General features: G+C 41.0%; 1 protein-coding gene across 1 annotated transcript in view; it reads right to left on the reverse strand.

Annotated features, from left to right (window-relative positions):
* Positions 1-18,867, reverse strand: part of ADK (adenosine kinase) — a 126,263-nt gene that overhangs the window by 56,097 nt on the left and 51,299 nt on the right. Inside the window, exons 5-6 of the mRNA XM_015816460.1 lie at positions 18,602-18,774; positions 14,615-14,723 (exon numbers count right to left, since the gene is read on the reverse strand). Coding sequence (XP_015671946.1) covers positions 14,615-14,723; positions 18,602-18,774 — 282 coding nt within the window. The remainder of the gene's footprint in view (positions 1-14,614; positions 14,724-18,601; positions 18,775-18,867) is intronic.

An 18,867-nucleotide genomic window follows, 5' to 3' on the forward strand; every position in this document is an offset into this window, starting at 1 on the left:
TTTACAAAAAAAAAAGTGAGCCAGACTTGTGTAATCTTCTTGTGTTGTTTAATATATAGTGCGCACCAACAGCAGGAGGTAAGAAAATGTCAATCAAGTTATTACACCAAGATTCTAATCTTCTTCATTTGGTACTTGCAGGAATAGAAACTCAGGGGGTAAGAAATAACTCACTTAATGTTTACCTTGAAAACGGATCTTTTTCAAGAGCTCTTTTAATGTTAGTATGGAAAATAAGTTCATGATGAAAGCTTAAAGCTCAGCTATTCAAAAAGACAGAGAGAAACATCGAAGGAAACATCTCAAATCAGCACAATCCCAGAACTTATCCAAACTCAGATTTGAATTCGGACCAACATTTCTAAAACTCTAGCTTCTATATCAAACCTTTAATTTAATTCTTCTGCACCCTATTGCCAAGAACAGACCATGCTTAGTTGGAACTTGCAATGGAAGCAGGAAAAGGGAACGGAGCTTTCCCATTCTTAAGCTGAAATGTTAAGTGTTGAACTTGGTTAAGGATAAATCTTGCTAAGCTAGTAGTATTATACCACATTTAAAAGAAATAATTAGAGGCTTAGTAGATTATGGAAACATGGTACACATAATATATCTTGATTTCAAAAAAAACCTGGCAAAGTAACTTATGTCATTCTGATTAGCAAGTTCATTACTGATAGGCTAGATGGGCTTACAAAGGCATAGCTGCACACCTGGCTCAAACATTATACTCAAAGGGTACTCCTCCGTGGCTGTTCAACAAACTGAAACAGGTGGCAATTTTAAGACTTATGGACTTCAGCTCCTGGAATTCCTCAGCCAGCCAACTTGTCAGGTTTGGAGACTCCTGAACTAGAGAATGGTATTAAGGATAGTGGCAAAGGATACACCTCAAGGTATTTATTAATTACTTGCATGAAGGAGAGGAAGAAGGAAGGCCCAAAGTGAACCTGAATGGAGATGCCCATTAGATGTAACTGTTAGCTGCAGTATAAACTCTGATGAATAAACTGCCATGGCTAACAATAACACTAGCAGGATGCAGAAACCGTAACAGTTGGCTTGTTACTGACTCAACCAGCACACTACCCACATCCAAGGACAGCGTTATGGCCCCGCCAAGGAATGCCATCAACAAATAAGCACCCTGGAAACCAGTAGCAACTTCAAGAGTAAATCTGCAGGCTGGAAGACTTGCATCGGTATATACAACAGCATTTGCATTTTAACAGTGGGGTGGGGGCAAAGAACTAAGAACCCCTCCCTCTATTTTCCCAGGGAGAGAAGGAGGGAAAGAAAAGATGCTAGAGTTATATGTGGAATGACATTATTGTGGCACTGTATAGTAATGAGTACAAATACTACAATGCAAAGAGGTTAAATGCTTCACACTAAATCACCACTTTGTAAAAATACAAAAGACAAAATCACGCTCCGCTAGAAAATATAAAGTAGCAGAATAAAAATAACACAAAAACTTAGGTGGTGATGCCAAATTGCATCATTTGTTTCGAGTCTGTCTGAACATTGTCAAGTTCCACTGTCTTCTAATAATATACAAGCTCTAGAGCAACATTTGGCTACTTTCAAGATGACATCATGTTATGGTCTGTGAGAAGAAATGAAAAATAAGTTTTTTCTCTCTAGACTGCCAGGGATTATTGCTTAGAAGTGGCGGGAATGAATCTGATCATAAAACTGGCATTCTGGACAACACACGGCCCAAAGTTTCAGCTGGATTCTGTGAGATGAGCTTGCTGGCGTCTTCTCAAAAAGAAGGAAGCTCTTTGGATTTTCTCTCTGCAAAAAGAAATCCGTGATTTGCTGTAGGGGAACTACTTCAGCCTTAGGGGATCTAAAGAATGCCAAGCTGCTGCAGACGGGCCGGCCTGTTGCAATTCTGCCTTCATCGCCTTCTCCCAGATCAAGTAAAAACGATCCAATAATGTCTGTGAAGTAGCCTCCCAGGGTAACTGATCTTCCTCACCCCAAAGGGCTGCTTTTACTGAACCGAGATGGGCTTCCAATCACTGCTGTGACAGTGTGGCACTGGGCACACCCCGGGGTTTCACAGGTAACCCTCCAGAATGTAGTGAATTGTCTCTCTAGAAGGGAGAAATCCTAGTGGCCCAGGCATGCATCCACATGGCAACTGCCTTTACTTTGAAAAACCCAACTGCAGAGAGGATCATAAGCCTTCACTTTAGAAAAAGTACTTGAGGATCACAATCGCACATCGTGGAATCGACTTCAAAGTGCACGCAATTGGCCCCCTCCAACAGACCGGGACCACCGTTTGATTTCCACTTCAGAGGATCAGAGAACATGCATGTGAATTCAGACCAGGAACTGAGATTTAGTGACTGTATAAATATTATATTACGCATCAATGTGTAATTTATAAATACTATGCGCTAAATTTTATTGGAATATCGTCTTATTTCCTACAAATTTCCAATGCAGCTTGTTCTAGATGAATAGAAAATTAGCCTGGGATCCATCAACACCCCCACTTCTAGTAGGAAGTTCTTGAGATGAATACAATGCAAAATGGGACTTAGTTGAATTCTTATGTACTTGCATTTAAAGTTGCAAAGACAATTAAATTCTAACAACTCCACGCCAACTCCTTGACAACATTATAGAACAAGAATAACTGGCACAGAATCATGTGATAGGATTCTGGAATTTCTGTGCATAATCTGGTACTAGGTATTTTCAAGCCTAGATATTGACTACACACACACACACACACACACACACACACCAAAGTGAACTGGAAGGAGACTGAACTCTCCTCTACTTTGATATATACATTTTAAAAAAAACATCTCTAGGCCTGGAAACACCTAGAATCGTATGCACAGATGTGGCTCGAATCATATCACAGTTGGCAAGTCATCTGGTCCTGTTCTGTACGATTAGAGCCACACAACGGAAGAAAGAAACAAGAAAGGCCAAATGAATGTTTTGAAATAGTTGACATAAGAGCAGATAGATGACAAGACAGATAATGAGATTTTCAGCTATACAAGATTACGAGGAAACTACAGAATACAGAAGGAGGTTACAATCAGGCCTTTGATTATGAAGAGTATGCCAGAATGTAAAATGGATTTACAGGTTACCAGAATAAACTTGAGTTTCTGAGGAACTTTTACAAGAGACAAGAATCTTTTGTAAACACCAAGTTTAGAGAAACAGAATAGAGTAGATGATGCCTATTGTCCTCCTGTATTATACAGTTAATATGTTATCAGAATGGTGAGGCTGGGAGAAATGACGGCTGGTATCAAAATAGTTGACCGAAACGCTGTTTGAGAAATGGCAGATGACACCAAACACCACAAAGTCCAGCCTCACTGCAGCAACGGTCTGTTCCCTAGTCAGGTATAGCTGTGAATGACGGCTACTGAGAATGAGCAAGAGAAAGCTGAGAGATATCTGCAAATTATGGGTTTAGAAATGATTACTAAGAGCGCAAAAAGAACCAGTTAATCTTGGATTAAATAAAGATTGGCAGTTCCCCTGATGAGACAGACGATCAGTATGCAGAAACCCACACACTGGGTGAGCGTTTCTCCACGCAGGGTTCAAGTCTAACTTGATGGCATCTATCAGGCCATCTAACTTCAATATTATCATGGTTCTGCTACAATATCAGCTACCGAAAATCATCAGAAACAACACAAAAATCAAGCCTTAGGTAGTAAGGTTCAACAATTAACTTCTAAGCAGTACTCAAACTTCAAATGAAAGGTTATATAATTGAGAGTAAGTGATGAAGAGTTCATTCAGTTTTTTTAAAAAAAGACATCAACTAGCCTATGTCAAAATTCATTAATATATTATTAAGCTGAAGTGATACATTCTTCCCATCAGATAGGCTGATAATCAGTTCAGCATCTAAACGAAGAATGATTATCGTGATAACCCAGAGCAATGAATTGCTACTTCAAAGCTCTGCTTTACAAATGAAAAATCAATTCTGCTTGTGGAATTACATTAATATCTCAACAGGAAATACTTCTGGGCTGAATCTGCTTTTCTGCTCTCAAAAGCTGGCCATAAATTTCAAATACTTCCTGGACTTTAAAGACCAGACAGAAAAAAAGGAGAAATGACTGTAGAACAGCCATTTCCTGGAGCTTTAAGAGTTCCAAAATATTGAAAGCAAAGTTCCGTTGAACAAGCATGAAATACGCCATCATCATCCCGTCTAATAAACTACATTTTATGTCATTCCGCTTGGAAAAAATCAAATAACATCTTCAAAGAACCACCGTTAAAATAAAGGAAATCAACTCCTCTTTTTAATTGCAAGGTAGTTCGCTATTATTAAATAGACAGTGCTTTTGATTCCTTATTATTCAAGTTGGCTCTATTAAATTTCCTTGCAATCAAGGAAGGCTGTAAATGTAATTTGGTGTAATCACGCAGTGTCCAGGCATTTCAAAGCTCTGACTTTATTAATATGAAAGAAGCAATGATCTGCAAATGTACGGGATTTCATTTCTTTATGTGCTAAATTTCTATTCTGTCTGAATCAGGCAACTCCTAGGTAGGACAACAGACGGGGCAGGAGGGGCGAGGCCAGAGAAAACAGCCCATCCATCAGTGGAGCAACTCTTTGCTCCCATCAGCAACCCCCCCCCCCAAATGAAATAAATAATATTTTGGCCTTTTGTTCTCTGCCTTTCTGCATGCAGTTTAGGGAGATGGTGTAAGATTTATCCCCACCCCCCTTTCCGAAAAGCTGGTTTCAGAGGAAGACAATATTGGGGGGCAAGGTTCCCTGGAGTGAGGACTATTGGGTACAGACTGGTTATTCAGACAAACTGAGGTAGTCCTCAACTTAAAACCACTTGCTTAGTGCCCGAAGGTATGATGGACCCTCCCCCAAAAGGTACTTATGACCTGGATTTGAAGTTTCAACGTTCCCCCCCCCACAAGGTCATGTGACTGCATTTTGGGCACTTGGCTGCCAGCCCACATTCCCAGCTCTTTGCAGCCTTCTGCAGTCACAGGACTGTCGTTCAAGGCAATTTTTGCCAGAAAGTGGCATTTATTTCTGGTTTCTGGCAAAAAAAAAAAAAAGCCCATTGCAGACAAGGACTTTGCTTGAGGACTGCAGTGTTCCCTTTTAACCACCACATTTAATGACCGCTGCAAAAAATGTCCTAAAATTGGGCACAATCACATGACCACCTGCTTAATGACCGGCACAACATATGGTCATAATTCCTGACTCAATTATGGCCATAATTCCAGAACTACCTGTAAACCCTGGATGAGATGGCCATGGTGTTGAACATCAACACCTAAGCTTCACAAGAAAGCCAGCGGTTTCCATGAAGGGCCTAATAAAGCACAACTGATAATGAGGGAGGGGGCTTACTGGCAAGCAGGCAAGCTTGGAAGATGCCTGCTGGGTGGGCACTGGGGTGGATTCGCAGGGCTCTCAAACTCCCAGGTGGCTGAAGACCTTGGAAGACCTTTCATTGGTTTTCTTGATTATTCCAACCATCAGAGAAAGCCAATTACTGAGATTTGTTTTTCACCCCTAAGTTACCGCAGTGTAGCCGCTATCTAAATTAATAAATAAAGCAACAGAATGAGACAATGAGGTTGCCTTTGAAAGGAGTTGAAGTCCCAGCTGCTACAGAAAGGCTGTTGCTCATTCATCAGAAAAACCAACCCTGCTCTACGCTCCATCATGGAATCCTGCATTTACCCTTCCTATATGAACCCTTCCTGCACTTCAAATTCCTTCTCCCCAAATTCTTTCTCATATGGAATCAATTGTGGCCACTATTAGAAGCAGAAACACACTCAATGTTTCAGAGGCTTCCCTCGAAAACTTTGTGCTTTCCAAAGAAAGTCTTTACTTTTTAGACCAGTTGATCGGATTATTATTTTTCTACACTTGCTTATTATACTTTGGGTTCAATTTATATCCCCATACTTCAGTAGGTCAGAGATTGCCTGTGACATATGAGTAGCCTGCCAGAGACCACATATCAAAAAGGGAGCGTGGCCAGGACAAGATCTGGGCAGGGACAAAGCAAGCTCTCTCTAACCGGAGTCGTGCATTTGCAATCAAAATGTTCCACCGTGCTTTCAAAGTTATTATGAAGTTTGTCCCAAGATAAATAGTGAGGATGTGGAATATTATCTCAGAGTGGGAACCCCCCATTCTTTTCCTGCCTTTTCTAAGAGATGCAAGCTTTACTGATCTAAAAACAAATGTGCTTTTGGTTCTTGAGAGTGTCTGCACACCCACATACAAACATATGCAGATTTGAGTAACTGTTACTGACAGAGATACAGCCTCAATTTTAATGCCTACTCTTTTCTACCAGAACGGGCGCCAACAGCCCCCGTGGAACAAGGGTGAGACTGACAGCCACTCTCTCTAATTCCCCGGAGGAAGGAGAGGCGGCCCATTAAGGTCAGTGGGTTTCTCCACAGGACCGACAACCATTCAGTCAAATCCTGAAACGCCTTGCCTTACAGAGGGCAAATTAACAAGTCGGCCCCTGTTGTCATGAGTGCAAAAGGGGAACTTGGAGTTAACCCAAAGAGCCGTGGAAGTTGGCTGGGCTGGCTTCTTCAAGCTGAGTGAAGGACTTCCTCCCCGCTGAAGTCTCCTATAGGCACACTCTTCTAGACATAAGGCGGGAAAAACCGGTCACACCTATTTGTTACACTGATAGTTTTAGGTCAAGGTGTACCAGAGTCCATACCCAGAATCTCTCCGTACCAGTTACAGAATGAAGTGGAGCATAGCATTTATTAAATAATACTGTCCCGTAAAATTAATTAATAACATAATGATGCGATCTGACAGGTTCAAAGTTGTTATGGCTTTAAGTAGGAAGTATATGTAATGGGTAAATTCCACCCTCACCTCCTGCTCTGCTGCCTTATTGGGAAGCCCATCATGCTGGGAAAGGCGGAAGGAAAAAAAGAGGAAAACCAGGAGTAAGAGGAATGGACTCAATTACAGTCATGAAGGGCGCAGTGTTAGAAGTTCTGAAGGAACAAATCAGGGCTAGATCTTTCTTTCTTTATTCTTCGTTGTTTCTAAAAGAGTATCATCCATGAATAGGGAAAGGTCTCAAGGCTGTAATTTATTGTGTGTAATAGATTCTAATTTAATATCATTTAATATTAAATGGTTTGCTATTATTCAGTATTATTAATATCAAATTGATATTATTACATGTTCTCTGATTTGTCAATTATTATTTTATGTTTATTTGGATTTATGAGACTGTATTGAAAGGGTGCAAGCTTCCAAAGTACTGTTTTGATTTATATTCTAGTTTTTGACTTGTTACTATTTTGTCTTCTGTTGTATTTTGTTTTGTTTTTTCTAAAAATGGTACATTTTTTATCATTCCACTCCCCCAACACAATCCTAAGCGGCAGTATCTTTGTGCAGTAGTGCTTTTTAAATTCAAAAACATCATTAAAGATCGCAATGGTTGATGCCAAACGCCATCTTGAGTAAACTTGAGCTGGAAAAAAATTGGTCAGGAATTTTGGGAGTTGAAGTCCTTTAAAGCCTTCCACAGCTGCACCATCACACTAACGTAGTAAAAGAGAGGTAGAGATCTAACAAAAAAGAGGCAACTGGAGAAAACGTAGCTAATATATCAAATACACAGATGTTCATTCATCTAGATAAAAGCAAAGATAATTTATGGAGAAAAAAGCAAAGGTAATTTATGGAGAAAGAATGCTTATTTAAATTAATTTTCTCTAATTTAATGAAATCACTCCATTGCGCTTTATTTTTCTCCTTTATTAACTGCTGCAGTAAATTACAAGACTGAGGTAAATGAAGCCAGTCCTGACAAGCTCAAAGGTAAGCAAAATAATACAACAGTACTTTTTAAAAAAAACAACAACAACTAAATCTATTTTTTTTAAACTGAATTATATTTATATCACTTTAAGGAATATTCACAGCATCTGCTGGACCAGAGGTCCCCAACCTTTTGGGCACCAGGGACCGGTTCCATGGAGAGAGGGTTTTCCGTGGACCGGAGGGGGCCTGGTTTTGTGTGCTGCCTGCGTCTCATGGATGGGGCTTTGCTTGCTTGCGTGGACTGGTTGCTGGCATGCTGTGGCCCGTTACTGGGCCACGGACCGGGGTTTGGGGATCCCTGTGCTAGACAAAGTAGCCTGTTCAGTTCCTTTGGAAATCATTGCCTGAATACATTAAAAACATCTTAGAAACCACCAGGCCATTACAGCCACATGGCATCACCGTAGCATGCAAACCAATTAAAGCCTTCCAAAACACTTTAAGTAAAGCCCAAAAAGAATGAACAGGAGTCACTTACAATGTAGAGTGCAAGGACATAACAGCCACCATGTAGGATGGATAGGCAGAGGACCACCAGAGCAAATGCATGAAAAATAATTAGTTGTCAAAAGATACGCCGAAAGCTCCTTAATCAAACCGTACACAGACAGACTCAGCGATACTTTCAACTGGAAAGCTCAGAGCATCCTGAACCAAACTAAATTCCAAAATGCTAGGAATTTCCTGGCCTTCAGACGAATCAGTCATCAACTGATACATAGAGATAAATCACAATTACAAACCATTCAAACAAGGCAATAAGATACATGAGATGCTGTCTGGACAAAACCAAGGTTTCAGTAGATTTCCAAATTTCAAATTCATGCAGATTTCTATGCTTCCTAACCCATTGCTACTAAATGGGTTAGTAAATAAGACCTATATCAGATATCAAATAATCTTGATTTATCTGAAAGCCTATTCTGCCTCAACCTGACTATATTCAGTGAGCTTTTTTTTCCTACAGAGGAAAAAAAAACAGAGCTGACATATCTCCATAGTCATTCACCTGGCATGTTTTAGTAAGCAACATTGTAGAGTTTAAGCAGCCGAATATCTGAATTTCAAAATCTTCCCCGAAAGATGAAGTCTGTCTTCCCACTTTGCCTCTGGTGAGTGTGGAATATATTTATTTATGCCCTGCTACAGCTTGGAAAAGACACACTGGATCTCCAACCATTAAGCCCGTAAGAATGGCAGGCTGTGCATCTGTCTGTAGGTATCTGTCAAGTGCAAAATTGTACATCACCCTTTTCAAAGTAATAACGATGTTTTATCATTTTAATTACAAAGCTTTGAAAAAACATCCCCTGAAGGAGGTGTGTTGGGGTGGTCTAAATTAACTGCAGCGCTATAGCCCAAGGGCAGCTGAAACTAGACGGAGCTACCCAATTTCATAGCAGTTAAGAGCAGCTGTCTCCTGCCCCAGGGGTGCCGGGGTATTTAACAAGCAGACAGCCTGGCACTGGCCTCCGATTAGCAACATTCAAAGATGGCTGGGCAGAATTTGCGGAGGCTCCATTGTTCAGCATTTGATTAAACATCTGGAGAATTTTACCATTGTGCGTTCTTCCCAAATATTCACTCAGAGAAATCCTGCCAGGGCTATCATAGGCTTCCCGATTCGACTGAGAAGACACGGAATCAAATCCCACTGTGTGGTTAAAAGCGACCCTTTTAATAAAAGGAAGAGAGGGGGAGGAAACTAGTTTACAAAAAAATAGCAGAATGGGAGCGCAAATCCCTCTAATTTGTCTCTAAAATATTTCCCAATCGAAAGATTGCAAGGGGAGAATAGAAACTGCGGGATTGGTTTTACTGCAGCTTATACCAAAACAAAGAATCTAGAGATTTTAAAAAAAGAGCTAACAACTGGGCACTTCCATCTAAAACATCTCAGGAAAATAATCTTTAGGAAATCTATCTATCTATCTATCTATCTATCTATCTATCTATCTATCTATCTATCTATCTATCTATCTATCTATCTATCTATCTATCATCCACCTTTATCTTATGTTTATATCTATCTATCTACCTATCTATATTCCATCTTTCTCTCATCTATCTATCTATCTATCTATCTATCTATCTATCTATCTATCTATCTATCTATCATCTATCTACCTACCTACCTAATTTTAAAACTGTTCATCTCCCTCACAGATACAGCATGCTCAAATCATGCTACTCGAAGGGCAAAACCTCCAGATTGTGTGTTCACGGACCTTTATTCTTCCCTGCCTTTGGGTATCTTTAAAAAAATAATTAATAATTGTGCATAAACCACTATTGCCAAAGCAGCCAGGTGGGTCTCTGCCGAGGGCCTTCCTCCTCCTGAAGCCACGTTCTCCTACTCGGCCCAACCCACCTGAGGGAATGGGAGTGGATGTTTTATTCCAAAGAGGCAAAAACATGGTGGCACAATAGGCTAATGCAAAATGGCGGCCCAGAAAACGCCTCTGCCAGTAGGGATCAAATTGCAGGCGAGCGCCTGGAGGGCCAGGAGGCTTCTGTGTTTCTACAGCCTGGGCACACGCGTGTGTTTAAAGGGGTGGGGAAGGAGCTAAGTATCTGCACTAACCTCCAATTAAAGTCAATCATAAAAACAGCCTATTTAATGAGTGCAGATTTCTTTGGGTAATTATAACGCCAACCACTTTTTCCCTCTTTTAAATCTGTAATTCTGTCTCCTTGTTATTGCTTGCTTTGTCATTAATTGCCTCAGGACCTTGATTTCCTAGCAACAGACTCTGCCACCAAGCAGTTGGCTCCGGTTCAACATTTCCTTTGTGAAAATCACATGGCGGTTCCTGGGCAGAGCAACCAGACTTTGCTGCAAATGCTCTAATCGGGGCTGTCTTTTCTCGGGAGCCAAAGGAAATTTAGCTGCACTTTCAAGGCTGTAGGGATGGAAGGAAAAAAACAAGAAGCATCTGGTGATTTCTCAAGACACGATCAATAGCGCCAGTGGGCGTTTCAAGCTAAGGAGGCCATTTCAACATTTGATAAAAATAAATAAATCCCAGCTCACCAGAGATCAAAATGGGTTCTGCTCCACCTCCAGGGCAGGATTCTTGAATGTGATTGGGATCGGTTGCCCTTAATTGCTTCTCTTGTTTTGTTTAGTTTTTAAGGTCCCAAAGGTGTATTTTATTTTATTTTTAATTCCTTGTTTTCAAGTTTCATGAAATTGTCTATTGCCAAAGTCACTTTTGTGAATTGGACAGCCTTATCAATCTAATACAACAAATAAATATATTTTAGAAGGATGCATGGGCTGTACGCCTGGTGACAAAGGGACTCTAGTAATGTGAGGAATCCGATTAATGTACAGAAAAGTAGATGAAGATGCTTATTATGTTATTCTTAGGCATCAGCATGAAGAGAGCGCAAACATGTCCACAAAGGGACCGAAAGAAAAGCCATTATCAGAGAAAGAAAATGGCCGACGATGTTCCCCAAGATCTAAAGAGTCAGAGGAGGTGCTGGTCTTTTGTAAACTTCTTAAGATTCATATAGTGTTCAATTAAATTCTAAGCTGTTAATCCAGCAGCAATCTCTGAATGACCTCATTACTGGAAGCCGGCTGCATCACAAAAGTAAGACACGACTGGGGGAAAAAAGCGCAACAAGGCTTATCAGCAAGAGATATTAAGCATAATTACTTTTAGTTGAGTGAGCAAGACCTCAGGGGTCCTCCTGTCCCATCCCAGGACCCTCATCCTGACTTGCCCACCCCAGAACAAGCAACGGGGTGAAGGTGTGGAGTCAGGTACATTTCCACGTTCTACTGTTTTGTGTAACCCTTGCAAGCAATTTACTTGATGGATTGTAAAGGGACGCTTTTAGTCGTATGCAAGAATCAACAACAGCTGTGCAAAAATTTAGAGCTGTACAAAACACCAGTCTGGAGGAACATTAACCCTAGCTGAAGAAAATAACATTTTTAATGAATTTGTTCCTCTTGGATAATCTTTTCTTTCTTTTTCATATTTCTCGCCAGCTGTTCCTGCAGACCTCAGGTAATATGATGGCAGCAACGGTTATTAATACATGACACTCGTGTTATTTGTTTCTATCTGTCAGAATTGCCTTCTACAATTTGGATCTGAGCACGCACGAGTGGGAAAGACCAGCCGTTGCGTAGTTTAACCCTTCTCAGGGAAGGAGCTGACTAAATCCTTCCCAACATGTCATCACCCATCACTCCACTCTCAACGGGAATCCATCGTTGCAAAAATAATTTTACTGCTCGGTAGCTCTGAGCATCAAGGAACTCTTCATAGCATTCCGCCTGAATCACCTTTGTTTTGACTTCAGCAGCCCCCTCGTTGTTCTCCTCCTTTTGGCCGGAGACGAACACCGGAGGTATTCATGGGGCAAGAGGGTCAAGAAAGCCATGATATACCCATGAGCACGTGTTCAAAGTTCTGCACCTTTTTTACATGCATTGCACGCACAATAGAAGTGAAAATGTGAGGTGCTTCTACTGCCTTCTTAGGGGCACCATATGGACTTTTTGACACAAACGCCCAGGCTTCTGGTCTGAGCTCCTTGCGTCTCACAATCTTTGTACATACTATCCTGTACAGTGATGTCTTTACAACTTAGCACTTCTCTACTTAGGCCTGCTGCTGTCCCCCAAGCCTGACTTGCAGTAGGTGATACAGACCACATCTAGGATTCCATCTTTCTCTTGATAACTCCATTATAGCCAGTTTATTTTTCTGCTTTGAGCATCAGTGAGGAAGATGAATGAAAACACTCTTTATGCCTCCAGCTTCTTCACCTTCACCTGGTAACACTCTGACCTATTTGCTCTGTCCTAACAATGCCATTCGTCTCCAGATGGACAGAAGCAATCAGTCAGTCAGGTGAACTTGTGAAATCTTTATCCTCCCAAGTTCCGGCTATCCACACCAGACTTGTTTTCTTTACTTTTTTGGATCTTTGCAGAATTCTTTAAGTTCTGGATCTATTATAGAAATTATGGGATAAATGAATTATCTCAGGCGAGCTCATTTTTCAGAGCTTCATGGACTTTCTCTTAGTGTTTACTCTTTCTTGCCCCAGGCCTTTAAATAGTCATTCTTCTCTTCTTTCTCCTCTGGGTTCTCCTTCCTGTCTCCTTTGCTCTTGAATATCCTGGGATCTCCTCGTTTGGGGAGGTCTCATCCCAGCCTCTTTCATGCAGAATGTTCTCTATGCCATTTATGAACTTTCTGCTTTCCCTGAGGAGACTTAAAGATGGGAGGCTGGCCTACAAGACTGGCCCCTCCTCAGGTGACAAACTTCATTTGCAAGAGGTGGAATTCACACACTCTCCCGATAAGAAAATAAATATACCAACACCTGGCAAGTTACCACCATTGCCTCGTTGTCCATTTTTTCCCTATAGGATCTTGATACTTGTTTATTGTTACCCTACTACACAACCTCACTTCCTGATTGGTTTGTGAAGTGTTTGGTTGCAAATTCCCAGTTGTCTATTCCCTTGGTAAAGGGCACTGGCTGAAACTGAGCTAGCCAATCATCAGACCAGCCTCTCCCTATCAGACCAAATGTTGGGACGTTGACCTAAATGTTTGTGGAGGCTCTCCGTCCTCCGAGCCATGGTTGTCCCAAGAGGCAGCTGGACTTTCTTGTTCTTCTTCGAAGACGTTTTGCTTCTCATCCAAGAAGCCTCTTCGGCTCTCATCGACAAGACACAATACTACCGTCTCTACCCTGGGGAAGACACGCCATGCATCTATGGACGCCCCAAAACCCACAAAGAGGGGACACCACACAGACCAATCGTCAGCAGCAGCAGCAACTCGGTCACCTCCAACACTGCAAAGACCTCCAGCCACCTTATTAGCTCCTCTAGTTGGCAACGCCACCCTGAGCGGAAGAAGCTCCTTGGAATGAGAAGGGAAACGTCTTCAGAGGGAAAAACGAGGCAGTCCAGTGGCCTCCTGGAAAAAGCCCCCTTGGGATGATGTGGAACTAAGCAAGAAAAACACACAATCCACCACAGTCAGCTAAACACCCCCAAACCCAGACTGGCTTCACACCTCGCTGTGTCACGAGCTCCCAGTTAATAGTCTTCTTTCTAAAGGGTGATCACCATTGTTGAGATTTGCTAATTATGTTTAATAATGTTTTGTTAAGGAAAAAATATACAACTTGAAATTCAAAAAGTACTTACTTTTGTTTTTCTTATTTCTTGAATATAAAAGTAATCTCCAAAAGTAATCCTGCTGGTTTTAATTAATTTTTGAAGTTTCTGTTTTTTCTATTTTTAAAAAAATTCTGCAACTTTTTTTTTTTTTTAGTTCTTTGGATGCCTTGTGGTAGAAAAGTGAATACAAATATTCTAGACAAATATTTCCTTACAGAGTTGTATGAAAGGAGGAACGTCTATTATTCTCCTTCCTCTCTCACCCCTATCCAAAGCACTTTTGTCTGCATTCAAGAAACATCGCGAGAATAGTCTACACTTCAGAAACAAATACTAATTTAGGAAACATCAGGAAAATAATTTATAGATTCTTCCCAAACAAATAGGCCAACAGGCAGCTCAAACAATGAGTGCCTGGAAACACAAATATAAATTAATCAAGCAGAGTAGAACATAAATCCCTGGGTTTCCCCCTTCATTTCTGAGATATGGTTTGCACGACATGTCATGTATACGTCAAAAATTCAAGGTCTCAATGCAAGTGAACATGTTGCAACATTAACCACACTTACTGCAATATAATAAACTTTAGCTTTTTCCACCAACTTCCAGTTCTTCTCCACATCGAGGTGTTTCTCCTTCTTATAGCAATTAGCAGCAGCCAAGTTAGCAACCAGAGACCTAAAAAAAAAATATTATTAAAACAGCTTTCTAATCCCCTCTTAGAATATCTACAATTTGCCTATTACCCCTTAATTATTTAATCAACAAATGTACTGAACCTCACCCGAGATCATGCCATGTACTCTTAAGATGCTACCCGACCTTTCAGCTCTGCGCTCCCAATTTTTCAAATAATATATGCAAGCATTAGCAGGCTGAGTAGCAGGAGCTGCACACTCATCCCAGTGTGTTGTATTTAATTGTTGTTTTCTCTAATAGTCAACTTGGGTGGCTGAGCACTTAATACTGTATGGAGGAGAAATAAGATACCCCAAAGAACCTAATGACTGATACACTTGAGGAAATAGAAAGGATTATTCAATTAAAAGTGGAAAAGGCATTAAAACATCAAATAGCCTGACTAGTTTGCTTCCAGAATATAAAGGATATATAGAGGATACAAAGGGGGGGGGGAATCCATGGAAAAGAATCTAGATAGTGGATCTTCCCTCCTTGTGATCTTCAGGAATCTTTCAATAGGAAGGAGGGGTTAAGAATGCATTTTTGTGTTTTCCGTTTTTTACATTCTGCCCCATCCTGCACTCATTTAATTATAAAAGGGTAGCAGGGACGGGGTGTGTGGGTGTGTGTGTGGGTGTGATGTTGTATGATTATGACATCCAATGCAAAATGATACAAACGCAAAGGTTCGTGTTATTTGCATCAGGATACACACAATGACACTTTGATGTCATCATGGTTTCACCAGCAGGCAATGAGTCTGCCCCAAACTGGTTTTCTACCTACAGCAGAGAAAGGATGGGGGGGGGGAAGAAGGGGGAAAGAAGCAAAAAGGAATTATTCTCCCCACTTTCTCTTTTGTTAGACATTGGGGAATACACTGCACAATTTTGTTACTTGATTAATAGGCCTGTAGCAGGGGACAGAACAAAGATGACCTTGAAACAATTATAAAGAGTTGGATATAATACTTATATGGAAGATGACAAGGAAATGCTAAAATTATAGGTTAGATTAGGAAGATTAATGCAGGCAATAAAAAAAAACACTAAAAAGAAACCTCACCATGTCCATCAGCATACTACAAAATTTTTTGGTCACCATACTACAAAAAAGATGTTGAGACCTTGGAAAAAGTTCAGAGAAGAACAACTAAGATGATTAAAACATCTGGAGACAAAAACATACGAAGAACGGCTGCAGGACTTGGATTTGGCTAGTCTAAAGAAAAAAAGAAATAGGGGTGACATGATAGCAGTCTTCCAGTATTTGAGGGGCTGCTACAAAGAAGAGGGGGCCACGTTATTCTCCGAAGCACCAGAGGGCAGGACAAGAAACAATGGTTGGAAGCTGGTCAAAGAGAGAAGCAACCTGGAATTAAGGAGAAACTTCCTCACAGTGAGGACAATTAACCAGTGGAACAGTTTGCCTCCAGAAATTGTGGGCGCTCCATCACTGGAGGTTTTTAAGAAGAGGCCAGACAGTCACTTATCTAAAATGGTATAGGTTCTCCTGCTCGAGCAGGGGGCTGGACTAGAAGACCTCCAAGGTCCCTTCCAGCTCTTCTCTTCTCTTCTCTTCCCTTCCATTCCATTATACAATCTATTCTATTCTATTCTATTCTATTCTATTCTATTCTATTCTATTCTATTCTATTCTATTCCATTCCATTCCATTCCATTAAATTCCATTCCATTCCATTCTACAATCTATTCTGTTCTGTTCTGTTCTGTTCTGTTCTGTTCTGTCAGAAGGAGTGATGTTCTACTCAAGGCAGCTGCCTTTGTTTAATGCCCTGAGCCTTATGCCTTAAAAAGAGATATACAAAGTAAGTCTTCTCTTCCATATCCTGGCAGAAAATTTCTTCCAGCTCTTTTCACTAACATATTGTCCTATTTGTGCACTTATACCAATGCAGTTTAGACCAGGGCTGGGTCTCCAAACCTGGCAATTTTAAGACTTCTGGACTTCAAATCCCAGAATCCCATTCCATGCTGGCTGGGGAATTCTGGAAGTTGAAGTCCACAAGTCTTAAAGATGCCAAGTTTGGAGACCCCCCCCCCCTTGGTTTACACTGTTAAGCCAGAGATAGATTTTAGTCTACAATGAACATTTAAAAATAAACGTAATTCAAATGAAAAAGGCCTGGTTGGTATGGAGGTGTGGTACAATTTGTTATCTTGAGCGTATTAATAAGAAAAATTATCAAAGATCCTGGTGCCTTCTGTCAAAACGGAACACATTAAATACAAGCAAGGTTTTCATCTTCTATGATCAGAATTATCTAAATCCCTACAGACATTTTTTATCTTTTATCAACGTTCTTACTTTGCAAATTTTCAAACCTGAAATCTGCCCCACGGCTGTTCCACTAAAGATATAAACTCTTCCCCAAACAAGGAGAGAAGGCCCACCTTTTGAAAATGGCTTCAAAATGGATGTATAAAAATAGCAGAGATAATGGGGAAAGTATTGTTACCCTTATTTTATAATCACAGCTCTTTTTCACAACTGAACAGTCAGCCCTAACTGCAGAGTTAATTTAATCATGGAAAGTGCAGGGAAGTACAAAAACAAATGGAAATGGATTTGTTCTTTTGAAATGTGGCGTAGAGAGCAAAGACATAATTCATAGTGTCAACAGCAAGGAAGTTAAGGGGAAACATTGTATAATTGCAATTTCTAAATTGAAATCGTTCAATAAACTTGAATGTCAAAATCAGCTATCAATTGTACACAATCCCTGGGACATTCCTCAAATAGAATTAATAAGATGGTTTTTTTAAAAAGCACCTTTGACAAAACTAGATATATGCCTTTCTTTTATTCTAACAAATTCATACTGTTTTCAAAACCATCTAAAACTCTGGCCTATCAATAGCCAAGAATCCCAATTCGTATCTTTTAGGGCCACCAACCCTGAGCAGAAAGATAATCATCTCCTTCTCTTCACCCCTTGGACAAAAAGGTTTTGGGTAATCAAATATCCCAGGACAGGTAGAATATTCTATGTTTAAAAATTCCTGTTAGCCACCCAGAGTTTCATTTGTGGGATGGGGAGCCATATAAATCCATTTAAATAAATAAACTTTGCCCCTGTCCTCTCTGTAATTCACAGCCACATCCTTTCTCCACAATAATAGTATTTTTCTTAACCATTTTTAGAGTACTGGTGCCGCTTTTCATATTTTTACTCATCTGCAGCTGTTCACTCCTCTTGTAAATATAGACCAATTTTCTCTCCTAGAACATCCTACTGTAAATAACACTATTATGACACAAAGAGCACATTTGTATGTTGCATTATGCCATGACATATTGAACAAAAAAGCCCCACACTAAATCAGAGGTCCCCAACCTTGGCAACTTTTAAGACTTGTGGACTTCAATTCCCAAGCTGGCTGAGGAATTCTGGGAGTTGAAGTCCACAAGTCTTAAAGTTGCCAAGGTTGGAGACCCCTGCACTAAATCATAAACCGTGGCTGGGGTCATCTGCCACACGGAACCCAAATCAAGCCAAGCCCAAGGCGGGTTTATGCCGTATGTGGACCCAGCCAAAAGGGCGAGAGACTCGAATTGGGGATCTGATTTGCTGGCCATCTCTACCGCTTCTTCTCAGCAATTGTCTCCACAGGAGGCAGTCACCAGAAAGACCAAGGGGAGGGCCCCATTTGGTGGGTTGCAAGCCCCTAATAAGATATGGAAACCGTATTTCCCCAAATGGAAACGGGGCGGTGATCAGTGCCTTCCTGATGTGGCCCGTCAGATCGAGGGGTGGCCTCTGCCCCCCTGCAAGCCACGACACAACTGGGCTTCCCACGTCTTCTGCTCCTTTTCCCCAAGTGGGGGGGGCTCCTCAGGGGAAGGGGGCCCACCTGTTATCGCTGGTGATGCAGGCAGCGCAGGTCCCCGTCGGTTCCTCGCTTTGTTCATAGTAGTGAGCGTCCACGTGGGCCTCTTCCGTTTTCCTTTTCAGGATCTCCCCAAATTTATCGGTTCCAATGCAGCCAAAAAAGGTCGCAGCTTTGTAGGGGAACTGGATCATCCACTGCAATTAAAGCAGAAAGGGGGGGGGGAACCAAAAAGGTTTGCCATTACATCTAGATTTCTGTCACACTGCATGGCGGGTTAACTGTTTTAA

Source organism: Protobothrops mucrosquamatus, unplaced genomic scaffold, assembly GCF_001527695.2.
Source record: "Protobothrops mucrosquamatus isolate PMUCROS unplaced genomic scaffold, P.Mucros_1.0 scaffold454, whole genome shotgun sequence".
Classification (NCBI taxonomy): domain Eukaryota; kingdom Metazoa; phylum Chordata; class Lepidosauria; order Squamata; family Viperidae; genus Protobothrops; species Protobothrops mucrosquamatus.